Below are 22785 nucleotides of genomic sequence, written 5' to 3'. Positions count from 1 at the left end.
AAGGACAGGCAGGAAGGAAGGGGAGGTGGGGTGGCTATGTTAATAAAGGAAGGAATCACTGTAATACAGAGAAATGATACTGGGTCAAAAGATCAGGACAATGAAACAGTTTGGGTGGAGGTAAGGAATAATAAGGGGAAAAAAACACTAGTGGGCGTAGTCTATAGGCCTCTGAACTGTGGCAACTCTGTTGGACGGAGTATCAATCAGGAAATAGTTGAGGCTTGTAATAAGGGAACATCTATAATTATGGGGGATTTTAACTATCATATTAATTGGACAAATCAAATTGGGCAGGGCTGCCTTGAGGATGAGTTCATTGAGTGTATTAGGGATGGGTTTCTTGAGCAGTATGTAACTGAACCGACCAGGGGGCAGGCAACCTTAGATCTGGTCCTGTGTAACGAGACAGGATTAATTAAAAATGTCCTAGTAAAGGATCCCCTTGGAATGAGTGACCATAACATGGTTGAATTCCATATTCAATTAGAGGGTGAGAAGGTTGGATCTCAAACAAGCGTGCTGAGCTTGAATAAAGGAGACTATGAAGGTATGAGAGCGGAATTGAGTAGAGTGGATTGGGAAAATAGATTAAAGGGTAAGACGATACATGATCAGTGGTGTACATTTAAGGAGTTATTTTACAACTTCCAAAAAATATATATTCCACTGAGAAGAAAAGGGTGTAAAAGAAAAGACAGCCATCCGTGGCTAAGTAAAGAAATTAAGGATAGTATTCGACTAAAAACAAGGGCATATAAGGTAGCCAAATCTAGTGGGAGGATAGAGGATTGGGAAAACTTTAAAAGACAGCAAAAAATAACAAAAAGATTGATTAAGAAAGGGAAGATAGATTATGAAAGTAAATGAGCAAAAAATATAAAAACAGATAGTAAGAGTTTTTATAGTTATATAAAAAGAAAAAGGGTGGCTAAAGTAAATGTTGGTCCCTTAGAGGATGGTGTGGAGATGCCGGAGTTGGACTGGGGTGGACAAATGTAAGAAGTCACACAACACCAGGTTATAGTCCAACAGCTTTATTTGAAATCACAAGCTTTCGGAGCGCTGCTCCTTCACCTGAAGAAGGAGCAGCGCTCCGAAAGCTTGTGATTTCAAATAAAGCTGTTGGACTATAGCCTTAGAGGATGAGACTGGGAAATTAATGGTGGGAAATATTGAGATGGCAAAAACACTGAATGAATATTTTACATCAGTCTTTACAGTAGAAGACACTAAGAATATCCCAACACTGGACAAACAGGGGGCTAAAGGGGGGGGAGGAGCTAAACACGATCAAAATCACTAAGGAAGTGGTACTCGGTAAAATAATGGGACTCAAGGCAGATAAATCACCTGGACCTGATGGCTTACATCCTAGGGTCTTGAGGGAAGTGGCGGTAGGGATTGTGGATGCATTGGTAATAATTTTCCAAAACTCCCTGGACTCGGCAATGGTCCCGGCAGACTGGAAAACTGCTAATGTAACACCCTTATTTAAAAAGGGCAGTAGACAGAAGGCTGGAAACTATAGACCGGTTAGCCTAACATCTGTGGTAGGTAAAATTTTGGAGTCCATTATTAAGGAGACGGTAACAGGACATTTGGATAATCATAATTTAATAGAACAAAGTCAGCATGGTTTTATGAAGGGGAAGTCATGTTTGACAAATTTGCTGGAGTTCTTTGAGGAAGTAACGTATAGGGTGGATAAAGGGGAACCAGTGGACGTAGTGTATTTCGACTTCCAAAAGGCATTTGACAAGGTGCCACACAAAAGATTATTGCTTAAGATAAAAAATCACGGGATTGGGGGTAATATTCTGGCATGGATAGAGGATTGGCTATCTAACAGAAGGCAGAGAGTTGGGATAAATGGTTCATTCTCAGACTGGCAATCAGTAACTAGTGGTGTTCCGCCGGGGTCAGTGCTGGGTCCCCAACTCTTTACAATCTATATTAACGATTTGGAGGAGGGGACCGAGTGTAACATATCAAAGTTTGCAGATGATACTAAGATGGGGGGGAAAGGAGGACATAAAAAACCTTCAAGGGGACATAGACAGGCTAAGTAAGTGGGCAGAGATTTGGCAGATGGAATACAATACTGGAAAGTGTGAGGTTATGCACTTTGGCAGGAAAAATCGTAGAGCAAGTTATTATCTTAATGGCAAGAAACTGGAAAGTACTGAAGTACAAAGGGATCTGGGGGTCCTGGTGCACGAAACTCAAAAGGTTAGTATGCAGGTGCAGCAAGTGATTAAGAAGGCCAATGGAATGTTGGCTTTCATTGCTAGGGGGATAGAATATAAAAATAGGGAGGTATTGCTTCAGTTGTACAAGGTATTGGTGAGACCGCACCTGGAATACTGCGTACAGTTTTGGTGTCCATACTTAAGAAAGGACATACTTGCTCTCGAGTCAGTACAAAGAAGGTTCACTCGGTTAATCCCGGGGATGAGGGGATGGACATATGAGGAGAGGTTGAGTAGATTGGGACTCTACTCATTGGAGTTCAGAAGAATGAGAGGCGATCTTATTGAAACATATAAGATTGTGAAGGGGTTGGATCGGGTGGATGCAGGGAAGATGTTCCCGATGATGGGTGAAACTAGAACTAGGGGGCATATTCTTAGAATAAGGGGCTGCTCTTTCAAAACTGAGATGAGGAGGAACTACTTCACTCAGAGGGTGGTAGGTCCATGGAATATGCTGCCCCAAAAAACTGTAGAAGCTACATCATTACATAAATTTAAAATAGAAATAGACAGTTTCCTAGAAGTAAAGGGAATTAAGGGTTACGGGGAGCGGGCAGGAATTTGGACATGAGTCTAGGTTCGGATCGGTCATGGCCCTGTGGGTAGCGGAGCGGGCCCAGGGGCCATGTAGCCTGATCCTGCTCCTATTTCGTGTGTCTAATTCTGTTAGATGCAGGAGATGGTTCTGTGATAGTGGATTGGCAGTTAGGGTCAGATCAGCTATGATCTTATTGAATGGCGGAGCAGGCTCGAGGGGCCGATTGGCCTACTCCTGTTCCTATTTCTTATGTTCTTATGTAGTTCATAATCAGCAGGACTAGACAGACTAGATGCAGGAAGGATGTTCCTGATGGCGGGGGAGTCCAGAACCAGGGGTCACAGTCTAAGGATAAGGGGTAAGCCATTTAGGACTGAGATGAGGAATTTCTTCACCCAGAGAGTGGTGAACCTGTGGAATTCCCTATCACAGAAGGCAATTGAGGCCAATTCATTAAATATATTCAAGAAGGAGTTAGATATATTTCTTAAGGCTAAAGGGATATGGGGAGAAAGCAGTGACAGGGTACTGAATTTGGATGATCAGCCATGATCTCATTAAATGGCGGAACAAGCTCGAGGGGCCAAATGGCCTACTCCTGCTCCTATCTTCTATGTTTCTATGGCCACTGTTGGCACATAATGACCCAAACCTGAATAAAATCTCCATATAAAATTTTATTATAAAATGTAGTGGATTTCAAGGAATAATTTTAAGCATCTAATATAGTCTTGGTGCTTAGATGACAACAGTTGGAAAATGTGCTAGTTTTGCACTCTTTAATTTTAGTGGTCAAAATTCTTAGTTGTGTGTGCCCAAATATCCAATTTGCGCTGCTGCCAAGCGAGGCACCGGCAGCACAGACTTTACCCCCTTGAACCTCTTCATTTATAACACCTTCCTTGTGGTTAGACTGTGACACAATGGGCTGGATTTTCATTCAGAAGTCGGGTTGGAGGCAGGACTACAACTTTCGGGGTTGTAGTCCCGTCTCCATCGAGATGTGGCCAATCCACGCGATTTTAACTTGATTGACCTTGTTGAGCCAGCCCAGCGGGCTCAGCAGGCCAATTAAGGGCCACCCGGCAACAGGTGACGTCCCAGACTGAAATTTCATCTGTCAAGACGTTTTGACAGATGAAATATCAGTGTTTCACAGCTGTTTGTAGCTGTCAAACACTGACAGTCTTGCTTCTAACATGAGTCCTTCTCCACAGACTCGGTTAGAAACCTTTCCTGCACAGAAAGCTGCAGGCTGTCACTTTTGACAGATTGCAGCCATTCTGCTTTCTGTGCCGGTGAGATGAGGGACTCCCCGAACCTAAAGGAAGGAAGGCTGAAAAAGTAAGAAAATGTATGTAAAACTTATTTAATCACTTTAGACACACCAAACACACTTGCCTTTGCACTCATGCACACATCATTCACCTGAACACCGAGATCTCGACCCCTCCAAGCCCTTCAACCCGACAGCCCGACTCCTCCAACTTGGCATGGTTTGGAGCTGTCGGGATTCCCACAGTTCAAGCTTAAAAATAGGGATCAGGCTAAAAACTGCCTGTTAACAGGCAGTTAATTGGCACTAATCCCTTCCCGCCTCGGGTAGGCGGGTCCCAGTGCGGAGTGGGTACCCGTCTCATTTGAAATTGGCATGGGGTCGGGACCCCCGATTTTGGGAATTTAACGCCCCGCACGCCTCCAAACCCGACTCCACGGCACACTGAAAATCAAGCCCAATGTGCAGAACTTCTTTATCTTTACAATTATAATCCCTGGTACAGGGAATTCCCAGAGTTCGTAGTCTTTGCCTAGGCTTTTTTTGAGGCTCGTGTTAAATATGTCAATAAGTGAATCAACTTGGACTACAGACTACTGTAAGTGTACACTTACAAATATGAAGCAACCTTAAAAATATCTGGGAGCATTCCTCAAACAAATAAACAGCAATTAACTGTCTTGACTGCCAACAAGTAATTTTCAGTGAGTGCCTCAGCTGGAGAAGATAGGACTTCAAGGTCAGTGAAAGGTTAGGGTGTGCAGAACATCAAGATAATGGAAAATATGAATTATGCATCTCAGAAATAGCTATGGAGTCAGCTTGATGTCTGCGGTATTTGAGTCTGAATAACAAATTTGTGCTAACCTATTGGTGACAACCACAGTGTGCTTTCTAACTGTAACCACTGTGTGGCCAAATTAGGTATGGCTATTTTGCCCTACACAATTAAACAAACAATATGGTACTTAAACATACACCAAAATAAATTCATATTTTAAGGTCATTCTGTATTTCCAGTCAAGGTCAACTGATCCCGTAATGTTCCGTGTGTATTAATAATGGGTATTTTTTTTCTTTCCTGGATTATGAACAAATTTTAGTCTGACTAGTTTGCCCTTTTATATTTTCCAGAAACTTGACATAGGAGTGCGTACATATTTTTCATGAGCTAACTTGGCTGATTAGCAATAGAAATGCATCTTTTTTTCCTTGGTTAGTGAGCAAACTTATCTCAAAATCAGTAACGCTAATCTTACTTTATAGATACTGTGAGAGTCACCACAGCTGGTCACCTAGCTCTATTGGTGCCAAAAAATGTTTCTTTCTACCCAAGTAACCATGAGCGCTTTACTGAAGGCCACATTGATGTTTGGTGGATTGTGCATGATGGAGGCATGTTGATGCTGCTTCCATTTCTTCTCCGACAACACAAGGTGTGGACTATGTACCTGAAGTATAACGATCTTGTTGTGCATGTATAGATAAGTTGTGCATGTATAGATAATAATATAAAAGATTACAACCAAAAAAGGACATTTGGGTTAAAGAACCTGCTACTTCCAACAGACCATATATAATCTGCCGTTATGAACTTTTCCTAGCTTATACTAGTGCCAAGCTTGCAATTCACTGGTTCAGAAAACTGCCAATTGCTGAGAGAATTGTGGCAATATGCAAGCTGATTTAGAATATATATTGACCCACTTACTATTTCTTCCCTCCTTATAGCATAAATACAGTAAATCTGGCAGTAATACAGTATAAAATTAGTTTCATAAAGAAAAATATTGAAAATTAAAACACCCTAATACAACGAGACAACCTATCCTCAATTACTTTATTTTTTAAGTTACAGTATATCAAATATCTTTTGTGGGGGCAGTAATATAAAGGATGTGGTGTTTAATTGCTCAGTTTACATGGTACTAAGTGCAAAGTTGGCACTGGAGGGGAAGCACAGTATGCTGGATTGGTTTAAAACAGTAAGCTTTAAAAAAACAAAAGAAATCACATCATCATCTGATGGGAGATGAAAGTTACATTTTCCTTTTTTGTCAGAATTCACACCAGTTGATGGAAATAGTGTCCATTATGTGTTGTTTTATATTGGACTTTTGTTTCACTGGCTACGCAAAACAAAAATTAATGTTGTTGGAATTCTGTGCAGGTCTGGAAAAAATGCAAAATGCGCATTTTCACTGTAGCCCAAATGGATGACAACAGTATTCAAATGAAAAAGGATCTTGCAACTTTTCTTTATCATCTGCGCATTGAAGCAGAAGTTGAAGTCGTTGAAATGGTGAGGAGTGAACCTGGTAGGGCAAAGTGCATCAGCAACATGCAGATTTTTTAAAGAAAAAATGCACGTTCTTACAGTAACAGTATCAAATTCTGTCCTCAGCACGGCAGTGATATTTCAGCTTATACGTATGAAAGGACTCTCATGATGGAGCAGCGGTCACAGATGTTAAGGCAGATGAGGCTGTCCAAGACTGAGAGAGAAAGAGAGGTAGGCTGCAATAACTTCAATATTTATCACGTTAATCTGAGTGTCTTGGTCTATACAGATTGTATCAATAGTCACAAATTAGTTGTTTCAGCAGACTAACCTGAGCTGGAAATAAGTATTCTGAAACTGAGTATATTAAACATTTTTATTCTTGGACTTGGATTTGTTCCATGATTGATTTCAGGTTTTAAAAGCAGCTATTTTTAAAAATCTCTTAAACATCTGGTAATTTCTACCTGCCTTTTTTAGGCTCTTCTAATGTCCGCTCAGTTGTTCCCCTGCAAGTGAAGGGGTTCATCTTGTCACATGCTGCATCCTGCTAGCTTCTTTTGTATTATTTTCCAATTACTTCAATACGAGATATTAACTAACTCAAAATATTTTCCATAAAAGTACATATTTAAATTTCAGGGCAATACTGATACTGTTCAATCTGATGTGATCCTAAGCCTTGCATTCCTGAGCATCTGCATGCCTTGGTAACACATTTTTATTTCACACTTTTATGTAATTTTTTTTGTGGATCTAGGATTCTGTTGCTGGGCTCTGTCACAATTCAAATCACAAGATGAATATTTTTATTATCTATATTTGAGTTGTGCCTCTTTAAATTTGGTTGCTGTGTGCTCGGAGAGAACCTCTCACTTGGTTTTGTCAATGCTAGAGTGCAAACAGGAACTGATGGTGGCTTTTTCTTGTGAAAACTCTGCACTCCTGGGCAGACTATATGCTTGATTTAATTGGGTCTACAATGCTCCGAGTTCCTCCCCTCCCTGAACTGGGAGCTGCAGAAGCAGAAAGTTGAATGTTTTTGTGTTACAATGTTGTTTGATAAGAGGATGGGTAGGTTGTCTTAGCCTTCAGAAGTATGCAGGTCCTCTTCTACATCAGAAATAGCATAGTACAATACATAGAATAGTACAGCACAGAAGGAGGCCATTCGGCCCATTGAGTCTGCACGATATTGTTATAATGACAGTATACTGTGTTTTCCTTGTGTGGTCTCGGCGGGCAGGAGGCGGGGAGTGATCAGGTGGACACATCCATACACCAAGTCATGCACACGCTCACTTTCATACACAACTCCTCAATTCTAGGAGCACTAGCACCTCAATGTCTCAGCAATAGCACACTTCACTGATCATGCTGGCACAGCACTAGATCGGGGTTGAACTTAAGGCAATCTACAGAGAGGACAGTAGGCTCTTTGTAGGCACAATAAAATCAAGCATGCAGTCTGCCCAGAGTGCAGAGCTTTCAGTAGACAACCTACCATCAGTTCCTGTCTGCACTCTGGCATTGTGTGTGGCCTTGGGCTGTAACAAGCAGAATGCCTTTTTCACTTAATACAAGATTCTGCTTTAGGAGAGTAGCATCCATAGGACTTTTAGCTTAACCGTGGCTCTCTGGCGCGCTGCTGGGCACCACTGTATAATGTGGAGACTGAGTGCAAATGAGGGAACTGGATCTCTTGTTTATTTCAGATGCTGGCACCCTTAACCTGATGGAATATTCTTGGACATATCTTTTGTAGGTCTGTGATCCTGTCAATACCCAGAGTTAGGCTCCTTTACTAAGCAGTGCAGCTCATGGAGGGCGTTAGGCTCTGTGTACAATCCTATAGTGTAAAACTTCTTAAGAGAACGGGCATGGTTACTTAACTATTGCTGCCTGCCTTGACTCTTTGGTAAACATGCAAGAATCTCATTACTAGTGACATAGTGGAGGTCAAGGCACTCCATCTTAAAATGTCTCTACTTCTTCCCGACTCTTCCTGGCATGTATTCTTTAGAACTAATACATGCTGATTCTGTGATCAGGTATTTAAAAGTCCCATTTTGCTTTCTTTCAGGCTCAGTTGGTAAAGGACAGGAATTCAATAATTCATCAAGGAAATGTGTACTTGGATGAAGAGGAAGAGGTACACGTTTACCCTGACAAAATACAGATGACATGGACCAAAGACAAATGTGAATCTGAAAGAAACCGGAATAGAGCCACCACACCAAACAGTTTCAGAGAATTAATCAGTATTAAACCGTAAGTGTCAGTCCTCTCCCTTTAGGGACCACATTCGGCGAATAATGAATGCTAAGTTTCCTCCTGTATTATTGAACTGTTACTTGCTATTATTTATATTTGGTGTTTTCTGACAATTGATTTAGAATAGTGAGGAACAAAAAGCTATCACCATTATGTGTTAACATTCCTAAACTTAACAGTAGCATCAAAGTTATGAACAAAATAACTATATTGTTCAACAGAGTGAGACCAAATTTCATAGACTAGTTATATAAGGTTTGATTACTGCCAGTTTAGTGCAATTGCATTTGATGCTGACAATGGAAAAAGAATCTGTCAATGATGCTTGTTAAAACTTAAAGTACATCTCCGAAGAGTGATTTTTGACCCCAGATGAGTTTAAAGTTAATTGCTAGGGCAGGGGGTGGTGGAGATTGAGGAGTTGTGCCATGTTAGCAATGATGCATTGCTTTGACTTTTTTTTTTTTACTTTCTCCATTCAATTAGCTCTTGAATTCAAAGTTCTAGGCCATTGCCATGCTTTTAGTGAGTGCTATTTGGTTAGCTTGTCAAGTTAGAAATTTGAATAATTTGGAATAGATTTTTGCCAAATTGTATCTGGCAGAGGGAAAACTATCATAGAAGGTTACACCACAGAAACAGGCCATTCAGCTCATTAGGTCTGTGCTCATGTTTTTTTTCCACATGTCACCAAGTCCAGTCCCACTCCCTTGTTTGTTCCCATACTCCAATATTCCTCTTACAAGCAATTATCAAATTCTCTTTTCAAAAACATTTATGTACTCTGCTTCAACAACAGTTTGTGTTCAAGAATTCCACATTGTAACCATCATCTGTGTAAAGAAATTTTCTCTAACCTCTAATTTATTTTGTGAATATCTAAATTTGTGCCTTCTCCTTATCATCTCGCTGACCAACAGAAACAATCCATTACTATTTACCTTTTCATAACCTCTGTAATCTAGAATATGTCTATCACATCATCCCATAAGCTTCTTGGCCGATTTGACAGCTGACCTTAACAAAGAGCTACCAAAAGAAACTCATACTGAATAGTAATGAAAAAAGCATTAATTTCTCGTGTGAGTGTGTATTCTTAACTATAACCTCTCATGTTTGGTAACATCTAGTGAATCGACAACACACCGTTTCCTTTTGTGTTTTTTTTATCCTTTCTATAAAGGTGCCCAAAACAGTTCACAATACTCCAACTAATATACAATACTTTGACTGATAAACTGACAAAAATTGCTAAACTCATCTGCTCAGGAAAGACCAATAACTGGGTTGCCCCCTTAATAAGCAAGTTGTTAGAATAAGACCAAATTTTAATTGCTTTTATGTTTCTGGATGGGAATAGGCATAATTTTACTTTGTTCCATTGTTATTTAGAAACTATTCAGTATTTGAGTTTCTTTTGGCAGCCCCTTTGTTAAGGTCAGCTGTCAACTCCGTTCGACTCCATTTACTGCTTTTTCGAGAGAAGGAGGCTGGTTCACTATAAACACATTGCTTTAATTTATAATCCTTGTATCTCTGAGTGCTTTATTTTTATTCTCTTGCTGACTGAAGGCATCTGAACTATGCAAAAAAACCTACTCTGTTCCACCGTCCTTTTCTGTTGACCTTTTCCTTGCATGCATAAAACCCAACACAATTAGGCTAATGGGTCATAGTCATACAGTACAGAAGAAGGCCATTCGGCCCATCGAGTCCGTGCCAGCACTCTGTAGAGCAATCCAATCAGTCCCATTCCCCCGCTCTATCCCCATATCCCTGCAAGTTTATTTCCCTCACGTGCTTATCCAGTCTCCCCTTGAAAACATTGAGTGTCTCCGCTTCCACCACTTCCGTCAGCAGCAAATTCCAGGTCCTTGCCACTCTCTGCATAAAAGTGTTTCCTAACATTTCCCCCCCCCCCCCCCACCCCCGTATATTGCCCAAAACCTTAAATCTGTGTCCCCTAGTCCTTGTACCATCAACTAGTGGGAACAGCCTTTCCTTGTCTAGCCTATCCAAACCCGTCATAATCTTGTACACCTCTATCAAATCACCCCTCAACCTCCTTTGCTCTAATGAAAACAAATCCGGCTTCTCCAACCTGTCCTTGTAGCTAAGATCTCCCATCCCTGGAACCATTCTGGTAAATAATTTCTGCACCCGCTCGAGGGCCTTCACATCCTTCCTAAAGTGTGGTAACCAGAACTGGACGCAATACTCCAGTTGTGGCCTAACCAGTGCTTTTATAAAGGTTCAACATAACTTCTCTACTTTTGTACTCAATACCTCTATTTATGAAACCCCAAGATCCTATATGCTTTGCTAACCACTCTCTCAATATGTCCTGCCACCTTCAAGGACCTATGCCCATTAACTCCCAGGTCCCTCTGTCCCTGCACACTCTTTAAAACTGTGCCATTAAGTGTATATTGCCTCTCCCTGTTCCTTCTGCCAAAATGCATCACCTCACACTTCTCTGTATTAAGTTCCATCTGCCACTTGTCTGCCCATTCTGCTAGCCTTTCTATGTCCTGTTGCAGTCGATTGGTATCATCCTCAGTTTGCCACACCCACAAGTTTGGTGTCGTCAGCAAATTTCAAAATTCTACTCTGAATTCCAATATCCAGGTCATTTTTATATTAAAAAAAAAGCTGTGACCCCAGCACTAACCCTTGGGGAACACCACTGTCTACCGTCCTCCAGTCTGAAAAACAGCCATTTACCACAACTCGCTGTTTTCTGTCCTTAAGCCAATTCCTTATCCAAGCGGCCACTGACCCACCTAATCCATGAGCCTCAATTTTGTTAACCAGCCTTCTATGTGGTACTTTGTCAAACGTCTTCCTAAAATCCATGTAGACAACATCCATTGCATTCCCTTCATCAATTCTCTCTGTTACTTCATCAAAAAATCCAATTAGATTAATCAAACATGAGTTGAATGCAATCATTCAACTTTGTGTTCACTCAACTTTGTGTTCACTCAATATTAAATGGAAACATGAAGGAACATTCAAGTCTTCTAGAATAGCTGTAAGTAATGAACCTTTCACTGCAGTCTGCAGTGATACTGTTGCCTGTATCTAAAATAATTTCTTAACTTTATCTTAACACAGCTTGTATTGTATCTATACCCAGTACTTTTTAATGTGTTGAACCAGGATGTTGTTTACCTTTTTCAGGGACCAGTCCAATGTAAGGAGAATGCACACAGCAGTGAAGCTGAATGAAGTCATTGTAAATAGGTCCCATGATGCCAAACTGGTTTTGCTAAACATGCCTGGACCGCCAAAGAACCAAGATGGAGATGAAAACTGTATCCTTTATCAAACATTTTTTCCTGTAAATAGTCTTGCAAGAATACTTAGTCAAAAGATAAAGCATGATGATATTCCAGTTGAGTGCAAGACAACAACTTTTTATGGCAATCAAATCTACCCACAGAGCTATAACTTTTAACATCCGAACAATTTAGCATTTTTTTTCCACTGTCGATTTTCTTAAAATTATTGAGACTGTCATCAAGTTTTTCAGTTTGAGTTGTCCGGTTCTCACTTCCTTTGCTTCTCAAAGCTAATTTTAAATAGAGTACATGGAAATAACTGAGAGATACTTAACCTGATATTTTATATTTGCATAGAGGATTGATTGGACACAGTTTGCCCATCCAAGTAAAGTGCGACAAACTTGTTATTAAAAAAAATTCTTTAGTTTGGATAAAATTTGAGCTCAAGGCTGGTGATGTCAGTGGCAGGGAATTAGCTACCTTCATTGCTAAGATCAATCAGATGTCCAGCTGGCAATGTAAGTCTGCCAACTGCATATTGCACGCTACAGATAACATCCTGACAACAGTACAAATAGTAGAACTTCACTTTGAGTGGAATGTCAACTTATGCTAATCTGTAGGCAGTGTGTTGATATGGGGTCACTGCACACTGAGTTAGGCTGCCAACATTAATTTCATGCAGTATTTTTGCAAAAGGAGACTTTCATCCTTTTAATCTGACCTGACTCAAATCTAAATGCCAGGATATCAAATGAAAGTGTTTAGTCCACTATGTCTTCCAGTATCCTAATTAAAATCTTCTCTGAAATTATATTCTGCAGTTTCAGAACTTCTGCCTGTTGGAAGTATAAGTCTCTTTGTAGTTTTGCTATTTTCACCCCAAAATCCCCCAATATTTCTAGTAGAGTACTTTCATAAAGATTTGCTCCTTTGGTTTTTCTCATCAGTAAATACATGCTTTGCTGTTCAGGGCAGATGTTTGGACTTTTTATTTAATATATATATATAATATATATATGTGCCTTAACTCACTGAACCCCCAGAGGAAGGCTCACTAAATAAAGGACAACTTCTGTTGGACTTGTGCGCCTTGCTTTATGGAGTGCTTGCTGGGGTTGTTGATCCAGTGAAATTTTGCATCTGTGGGCTGATGGTGGTTAATTAGATAATGTAACATTTATTATAACATTAAGTTACCAAGTGTAACAATTTTTGATCCATTTGATACAAGGTGCCTGGAGTAAGGGAAGGTCCTCTGTTTACAACTAGGACATGTCTATTCTAATCTCAGCCAAGCCTATGTAATGTTCATTCATGTGTGCCATGTGGCCCATCGTGCTTCTACCGGCTCTTTGAAAGAGCTATCCAATTAGTCCCAATCTCTTGCTCTTTCCCCATAGCCCTGCAAAATTTTCCTTTAAATGTGTTGTTGCCTTTCAATCCCCATCTTTCTTGCAACTCCATGTTTGAATCTTTCCAATCAGGTTTCCGTCCCTGCCACAACACTGAAATGGCCATAACCAAAGTCACAAATTACATTGTCGGTGATTGTGACCGTGGTGCATAATCTCTGACCTCTCTGCAGTCAACCACATCATTCTTCTCCAATGCCTTTTCCTCCACAGTCCAGCTCAGTGGGAATGCCCTTGCTTGGTTCCACTTTCACCTATCTAATGGTGGCCAGAGCATTTCCAAAACTGGCTTCTCTTTCTCCCCTTCCTCTGCCCCCCCCCTCAAAAGGATGCCCTCCTTCCACCTCTGTGACATCACCCACCTCCACCCCTGCCTCAGCTCATCAGCACTTGAAACCCTCATCCAGACTCTACTATTCCAGTGTTCTCCTTGCTAGCCTCCCATCCTCCACACTATATAAATTAAGCTAATTCAAACTTCTCCTGCCAGTATCCTACCTGACACCAAGTCCTACTCGCCTTTCGCCCTTTGCTTGCTTACCTACATTGGCGCCCATTCCCCTAGCACATTGAATTTAAAATTCTCATCCTTTTATTTAAATCCATTCATGGCCTCTCCACTTGCTATTTCTATAATCTCATTCAGCCCTACAATTCCCCATCCCCACCGAACTCTCCATTCCTCTGACACTGGCAGATCGTGCATCCCCTCTCCCTTCTCAGCATTTGCAGCCCTGCCTTCAGCCACCTAGGCCCCATGCTCTGTATTCCTTCCCTAAACCCCTCCACCTACCTCTCCTTAATGCCCTCCTTAAAACTCAGCTTTGTGGCCAAGCTTTTTATCACCTCCAGCATCTCCTTTGTCGCAGTGTCGCTTTTCTACATAACATAGAATTACATAAAATATACAGCACCGAAACGGGCCATTTGGCCCATCTAGTCAGTGCCCACATTTATACTCCACATGAGTCTCCTGTTCCATCTACCTCATCTCAGCCTTTCAGCATATCTTTCTATTACCTTTTCTCTCGTACTCATCTAGTTTCCTTTTGAAAGCATCCAAGTATTTGCCTCAACCACCTCCTGTGATAGCGAGTTCCACATTCTAACCACTCTGAGCAAAGACATTTCTCCTTATTTCCCTATTGGATTTATTAGTTTCTATCTTGTATTTATGTCCCCTGGTTTTGGAGTCTCCCACAAATCTATGCTGTCCAACCCATTCATAATTTTAAAGACCTCTATCAGGGGTCTCTAAGTCTTTTTTCTAAAGACCTGTTCAATCTTTCCTGATAGCTGTAATCTCTCAGTTCTGGTACCATCCTTGTAAATCTTTTTCGCACTTCCTCCAGTGATTCTATGTCCTTTTTACAGTATGAAGACCAGAACCAGAAAGAACTCTTTCAGTGCAACCTGACCAGGATCCTATACAAGTTTAACATACCTTCACTACTTTTGAGTTCTGTACCCCTAGAAATAAATCCCAGTGCTTTGTTAGCATTTTAAATTGCTTTGCTAACCTGCGATGCTGCTTTTAATGATTTGTTCACCTGTATCCCTAGATCACTTTGCTCTTCTCCCCATTCAGTTTCTTATTTTCTAAAGTGGCACGGACCAGACAGAAGCAGAATTGAAGGAATAAAGGCACTTCATAAATCAAGTTATTATTGCTAGTCGATTTCCTGTGGCATTGCATACAGAGGGTTAAAACTGAGTATTGTCTTCAGGTGATATAGTAATCTGGGATGTAATGTTTAAGTTATCCACCAGATGGAGCCAAATATTAAGGGTTCACATTCACCAGTTTTTAAGGTAATGGGTCATGTATTCAATGTCCTGGTACACCAGTTTATACGGTAATGTGGCATTGCATTATGGGTATGACTCAGAGGTTCTTCCTCCATCTTGCCATCGTGCAGTAAGAATTGTGTGTCTTGCCTGCAGCCTGTAAGAGATGTTTCTCTGCTACACCAAATAAACAGTTGGGTTTTGTTCCTAATATCTCGCTTCTCTCAGTTTCTGACCTTACCACTCGGAAATCACAGGTGAGGTGGAGTTGGAGGGTAGGGAATAATTGGGCCAGGCATAATGCAGTCCCTCTTTTAAAATCAGATATTCTGACCTTATTTTTATATACATTTCCATTATAAGTTCTTGCATCCACACTGATAATGGAAGCATCTTGTGCAAACTTGTCATGTTGTATTTACTCTCTAGTGGAGGTGGACATAGAATCATAGAATAGTACAGCACAGAAGGAGGCCATTCTGCCCGTTGTGTCTGTACCAGCTCTTTCAAAGACCAGTCCAGTTAGTCCCACTCCCCTACTCTTTCCCCATATCCCTGCAATTTTTTCTCCAAGTATTTATCCAATTCCCTTTTGAAGGCTACTATTGAATCTGTATCCACCACCCTATCAGGCAGTACATTCCAAAGCCTACCCACTCGTTGCATAAAAGAGGTTTTTCCTCATGTCGCCTCTGGTTCTTTTGCCAATCATCTTAAATCTGTGTCCTCTCGTTATCGACCCTTCAGCCATTGGAAACCGTTTCTATTTATTTACTCTACCTAAACCCTTCATGATGTTAAACACCTCTATCAAATCTTCTCTAAGCCTTCTCTGCTCCAAGGAGAACAACCCCAGCTTCTCTAGTCTATCCACTTAACTGTATTTCCTCATCCCTGGAACCATTCTAGTGAATCTCTTCTGTACCCTCTCCAAAGCCTTCACGTCCTTCCTAAAGTGTGGGGCCCAGAATTGGACACACTATTCCAGCTGGGGCCGAACTAGTGTTTTATATTGGTTTAGCATAACTTCCTGACTTTTGTACTCTGTGCCTCTCTTTATAAAGCCCAGGATCCCATAAGCTTTATTAACTGCTTTGTTAACCTGTCCTGCCACCTTCAAAGATCTGTGCACAAATACCCCCCAGGTCTCTCTCTCTCTCTTGCACCCCCTTTAAAATTGTACCATTTAGCTTGTATTGTCTCTCATTCTTCCTACCAAAATATATCACCTCATACTTTTCTGCGTTGAATTTCATCTGCCACGTGTCTGCCCATTCCACCAGTGTGTCTGTCGTCTTGAAGTCTATTACTATTTTTCTCACTTTTTTTACACTTTTTGGGTCATCTGCAGTTTCTGAAATTGTGCCCTGTACCCCCAAGTCCAAGTTATTAATGTGCATCAAAAATAGCAGTGAATAGTACTGAACCTTGGGGAACTTTACTGTATACCTCCCTCCAGTCCAATAAACAGCCATTCACCACAACTCTATTTTCTATCCCTTAGTCAATTTTGTATCCATGCTGCTACTGCCCGTTTATCCCGTGGGCTTCAATTTTGTTAACGAGCCTAATATGTGGTACTTTATCCAATGCCTTTTGAAAGTCCATATTCACATCAACTGCACTGCCCTCATCCACCCTCTGTTACTTCCTCAAAAGACTCAATGAAATTAGTTAAACATGATTTGCCCTTAACAAATCCGTGCTGGCTCTCCTTTATTAGTCCATGCTTGTCCAAGTGACAGTTAATTTTCTCACGGATTATTGTTTGTAAAAGTTTCCCCACCACCGTTAAACTGGCCTGTAATTGCCAGTACCTTCTCCCCTTTTTCAACAAGGGTGCAACATTTGCAATCCTCCAGTCCTCTGGCACCACCCCTGTATCTAAGGAGGATTGGAAGATTGTGGACAGCACCTCCGCAATTTCTACCCTTCCTTCCCTCAACAACCTAGGATGCATCCCATCCGAACCGGGTGACTTATCCACTTTAATTACTGTCAACCTTTCTAGTACCTCTTTATTTTTATCTCATCCAGTATCTCGGCAACCTCCTCATTTACCGTAGCTTTGGCAAAGTCCTCTTCCTTGGTAAACACCAATGCAAAGTATTTATTTAGTCCCTCGGCCAAGCTTTCTGCCTCCACCAGTAGATATTCATTTTGGTCCCTAATCAGTCCCACTGTTCCTCTGACAACCTTTTTACAGTTAATATGCCTATAGAAGACCTTTGGATTCTCTTTTATGTTAGCTGCCAGTCTATTCTCGTACTATCTCTTTGCCCCTCTTATTTCCTGTTTCACTTCTCCTCTGTACTTTCTATATTCAGCCTGATTCTCCCATGTACAGGAAACTTTCATTTAACTGGAGGTTAAATGTCCGGAAAGCTCTATCTACCGGCAAAATTCAGGAGCCGTTTCCTATAAGTTTTTTTTACTTCTCGTTGCTTTTTTTTTCTCCAGTCAGGCTCTGCAAGGTCTAGTTGAAGCTGTTGCTTAGCTGCAGAGACGCTTTTAAGCTGCGGCCGACTGTTTTGAAGCTGTTGCTAAGCAACAGAGTTCGTTGATTCACACGGAGCTCAAAAGCTCCGTATGTTTTAACATTAGCGCTGGTTTCTACGGCAGTTTTGATGGTACGGCACCAGCTCGGTCCCATCAGTGCCGGATACCAGAAAGTTTCCTGTATTATCAAGCTGACATGTCACACGCCCCCTTTTTTATTATAATTAAAATGGAAACAGTTGACAGCAATTTCCCAAAGATGTAGGATTTTTAACATACTATATAGATAGCTGGTGGTGGCTATGTATATTTATATCTATTTAAAAGATAGTAGACCACAAGATAGGCAAGTTACTTTCATAGTTAGATGGTTAGTCACCCTCTTTGGATCACGAATGCTAATATTCCTTCCTAGCTTCTCAGTTGTAATTGTCTATATAAAAATACCCATTTATGTGCACCTTAAAGCACAACCCTAAAAGGCATCACTATATTAGACACTGTTTTCAAATGGACTGTTTTTAAGTATCCTTGACACATTGTTTGCAGATATGGAATTTCTGGAGGTACTTACAGAAGGTCTGGAGAGAGTACTGCTGGTACGAGGTGGTGGTTGTGAAGTCATCACTATTTACTCTTGAGCATGACTATTTTCTGAAGACGTATGTGATGGAAACCTGAACACAGAAGACATTCCAAAAACTTGTGTGTTCTAATAAAAACTCCTTTTATTGGTCGACCTTTCAGACAAAGATTCCCATGGTTCATCTTCCAAGCCCAGTGTCATTTGAAGCATTATGTGCCGTTCCTAATAAATGCAATTATCTTCAGAGTCGAGAACACATCTGCAGTATGACCAAGCAATGTTAAGATGTGACAGGTTGTTACAAATGTGAAGGCAGAAGAAAGATTGTGAAAAATACACAACCTTTTTTACCTTTGCCAGGAATAAGCTTGGACTTTGGGCTTGGAATCCCTGTCTGGAGAGTCAGTATTGAGCTTTGCACTGCTTTTTTTTCCCCAGTTAAGAATACATTTATGGAAATGAGCTGCAGTGGCAGCTTGACTGTAATGCAGCCTAAGACTATTTCCCAAGGACACAGCTGGCAGTCACAAGTTGCAGTGGTGTCTCCAACACTACATCCCCTCTATATGGATTTTAAAATGTTTCGGCAAGTTTGGCTATTTGTTAATGGATAGCTTTTAACAGTGTTTTTCGCAGTAGACACTAATTATGAAGTAGTGGGATCCAAACTGTCTAGCTGTATCTTCCAAGGCTTGTGATTGTGTAATTGGCAAAAAAAATCCTATTTATTTTAGTATTTATTTTTTCGATGTCTAGAATAAAAAGCACTGTGGCTTTTCCTGTAGTATGTACTGAAAATAATTAGGACCACCAGTTGGTGGACCACATTTTAAAATAAATGTACTGCAACCTCGTATGCAGTGTCCGAAATTGGTGTCCCAGTGACGGTAAGCTTGTAATTGCACAAGAAAAGGAGCTGCTATGTGTTCGGTTGGAAATTTTTGCAAAACTACTCTGTCAGCTGTTAAATTATTCTAGTATTTTGGAGCTTTTCCTTTACCATAATCTGCTTTTGTTTACCATATTAAAAGTAAATAGTGAACCAAAATGTTATTTTCTCAATAAAGCACTGTATATAGTTTATCAAACCAGACCATCTGTTTCCATATTATAGCTGTTCCTTGGTAGCCAAGTAGCATTGGTCACACGTTTGAGTTCTAGTGTCAAGTAATGCTCAAATTCAGAAGCCATGTGATAAGTTTATAATCTTGGATAAGATAGTTGAGTGCAACATAATTCAGAAAAATGAACACTTTTTCAGTCTCGTGTCCTCTTGCATTGCATTAACGCAGCATTGTCATTTATACTGTTGCAACTTAAGTCCTGCAGTGCAGTATAACTGCTAATCTAGCACTGCAGTAGTCTTTGGAACACAGTTCAGAAAAGATGGCCCTGTGCTAGCAGTGTGTAGTGGCTGTGCTGTAACCTTGATGAATGCACATTTAATTTTTTTTTAAGTTAAGATTTTTAAATTTTGGGTGCCCCAGTGCCCTGTTTTTCCATTTCTAATGATGGAAACGTGATAACTATCCTGGGTGGGGTCTTTTCAATCTGACATTTCACTAGCAGTTGGAGCTGTGGGGCTGCTTTTTATTATGACGAGAGCTGCTGGGAACAACTAAACGGATGCAACTGCAGTGATATTCAGTGGTGTATGACAAATGTTGCTTCTTTTAAATTTTGCCAGATAAAGACCATGAGTGGTGTTTCTTGTTTGCACACATTCCCCCTCCCCCTGCAAATAAAAAATTGTCAGCTGAGACATGGGGAGGGAGAAATGGGAAAACTCTGGTCAAGACCAGTTTCTTAGACCAAGTGGAGGGATATCTTCATTCTCTGGAAAAGATAGAGACCAGAATTTCCCCTGCTAGATGTATCTATAGTATGTTCACAAACCTGTTCAAGATCCATGGGACTCCGAGGACTTGCAAATGAAGATTGCAGAGATTAAAATTGAAGAATATTTATAAAATAGTTCTTCCATAGAGTCACTTTCTTTTAAATATGAATGTTTTTACATAATTAACTAAGGGTAGATTCTCTGCATTTAAAAATAATGGTGTGACTGCTGCTTACCATATCAGCAGCAAAGAATATACCAATAAATCGTTCTGTGCCATGTAAAGTTGTAGTATTGATGCAAAAATTACAGTGAAGAACCTACTGAAACCAGAGAGGACGGAAGCTAATATGATGCTAAAGATGAACAGGAATGAAATCACTTCTGTGGTATTGGACCATACTGTGCAAGTGAGTGAAATAAGCACAAGACACTCCTTCAAAGTTGCACACTGTGTTGTACATCTAGATCACATGACCTTGTCCCAATGTGCCTTGTTCTGAACCACATCCTAATTTTTTTTCCATGGTCATGAGCACTTCATTTGCTCATCAGCAAATTTTTTTTTTCCCATTTATTTAGTGGTTCTATTTAGTGAGGCATTGATATCTTTTTGCTGTGGTCCTATCATCAAAGTTTATGAATTTAACATTTTTGCAAATTTTGTGTTTCTCCAAGTAGTTAAAGGAATGGTAGCATAGTGATTATGCTACTGGACTAGTAATCCAGAGGCCTGGCATAATAAGCTCAGAGACATGAGTTCAAATCTCACCATAGCGTCATAGAGTTATACAGCACAGAAAGAGGCCCTTCGGCCAAAGTGTCCGTGCCGGCCATCAAGCCCTGTCTATTCTAATCCCATTTTCCAGCACTTGGTCCGTAGCCATGTAACCTATGGCGTTTCAAGTGCTCATCTAAATGTTTCTTTAATGTTGTGAGGGTTCCTGCCTCTACCACCCTTTCAGGCAGTAAGTTCCAGATTCCAACCAGTCTCAATCAGGTCCCCCCCCTCTGCCTTCTCTGCTCTAAGGAAAACAACCCCAGTCTGTCCAGTCTTCATAGCTGAAGCGTTCCAGCCCAGGTAACATCCTGGTGAATCTCCTCTGCACCCTTTCCAATGCAATCACATCCCTTCTATAGTGTGGCGACCAGAACTGCACACAGTATTCCAGCTGTGGCCTAACTAGCGTTTTGTACAGCTCCATCATAACCTCCCTGCTCTTGCCTTCATTAGCCGAGGCATAGAATATAAGTATCCCATATGCCTTTTTAACCACCTTAGCTACCTGTCCTGCTGCCTTCAGGGATTTATGTACATGCACACCAAGGTCCCTCTGATCCTCTGTCCTTCCTAGGGTCCTACCATTCAGTGTGCATTCCCTTGCCTTTGTGTCAGAGCCCCTGCAATCTCCTCCCTTGCCCCTCACAGCAGCCTGGGATACATCTCGTCTGGGCCTGGGGATTTATCCACTTTTAAAACCGCTAGTACCTTCCTCTCAATACTAATTTGTTCAAGTATATCACAATCCCCCTGCCTGATTTCTATGCCTACATCGTCCTTCTCCATAGTGAACACAGATGCAAAATATTCATTTAAAACTTCACCTACATCTTCCGGCTCTACACATAGATTGCCACTTTGGTCCCAAAATGCATCACCGCACACTTTTCAGGGTTGAATTCCATTTGCCACTCTTCTGACCAACCCGTCTATATCGTCCTGTAGCTTGAGGCTTCCCTCCTCGCTATTTACCACTCCACCAATTTTCGTGTCATCTGCGAACTTACTGATCTTACCTCCTACATTCATATCTAAATCATTAATGTACACTACAAACAGCAAAGGACCCAGCACTGATCTCTGCGGTACACCACTGGACACAGGCTTCCAGTCACAAAAACAACCTTCGACCATCACCCTCTGCCTCCTGCCACTAAGCCAATTTTGGATCCAATGTGCCAAATTACCCTGGATCCCATGGGCCCTTACCTTCTTGACCAGTCTCCCATGCGGGACTTTGTCAAAAACCTTACTGAAGTCCATGTAGACTACATCAACTGCACTACCCTCATGCACACACCTAGGCACCCCCTCGAAAAATTCAATCAAATTGGTTAGACATGATCTCCCCTGACAAAGCCATGCTGACTATCCTTGATTAATCCTTGCCTCTCCAAGTGGAGACTAATTCTGTCCCTCAGAATTTTTTCCAATAATTTCCCTACCACTGATGTTAGGCTCACTGGCCTGTAATTCCCTGGTTTATCCCTACTACCCTTCTTGAATAATGGTACTACGTTAGCTGTCCTCCAGTCCTCTGGCACCTCCCCTGTGGCCAGAGAGGTTCTGAAAATTTGTGTCAGAGCCCCTGCAATCTCCTCCGTTGCCTCACACAACAGCCTGGGATACATCTCGTCTGGGCCTGGGAATTTATCCACTTTTAAAACTGCTAGTACCTCCTCCCTCTCAATACTAATTTGTTCAAGTATATCACAATCCCCCTGCCTGATTTATATGCCAACATCACCCTTCTCCATAGTGAACACAGATGCAAAATATTCATTTAAAACCTTACCTACATCTTCCGGCTCTACACATAGATTGCCACTTTGGTCCCTAATAGGCCCTACTCTTTCCCTGGTTATCCTCTTGCCCTTAATCTATATATATAAAGTGGCTCTTCTGTCTGTCTGTCCGCCTGGTCTCTATACGTTTGGAAGTTACAGAGCGTACCGATGCGCGCGT

At 41.1% G+C, this 22785-nt stretch overlaps 1 protein-coding gene across 5 annotated transcripts in view; it reads left to right on the top strand.

The window, feature by feature from the left end:
• Positions 1–19052, top strand: part of slc12a4 (solute carrier family 12 member 4) — a 184102-nt gene extending 165050 nt beyond the window's left edge. For all 5 annotated transcript variants that reach the window (XM_085991376.1, XM_085991377.1, XM_085991381.1 and 2 more), the window contains exons 19-24: positions 5336–5505; positions 6240–6371; positions 6474–6581; positions 8434–8621; positions 11808–11941; positions 18163–19052. In XM_085991376.1, coding sequence (XP_085847502.1) covers positions 5336–5505; positions 6240–6371; positions 6474–6581; positions 8434–8621; positions 11808–11941; positions 18163–18254 — 824 coding nt within the window. In that variant the 3' untranslated portion in view covers positions 18255–19052. The remainder of the gene's footprint in view (positions 1–5335; positions 5506–6239; positions 6372–6473; positions 6582–8433; positions 8622–11807; positions 11942–18162) is intronic.
• The last annotated feature ends 3733 nt before the right edge of the window (positions 19053–22785 follow it).

The sequence above is a fragment of the Somniosus microcephalus genome, chromosome 6 (assembly GCF_052327205.1).
Source record: "Somniosus microcephalus isolate GS21.2 chromosome 6, FLI_Smic_1.0, whole genome shotgun sequence".
NCBI lineage: Eukaryota > Metazoa > Chordata > Chondrichthyes > Squaliformes > Somniosidae > Somniosus > Somniosus microcephalus.
This window is presented reverse-complemented; position numbering and strand designations above follow the sequence as displayed.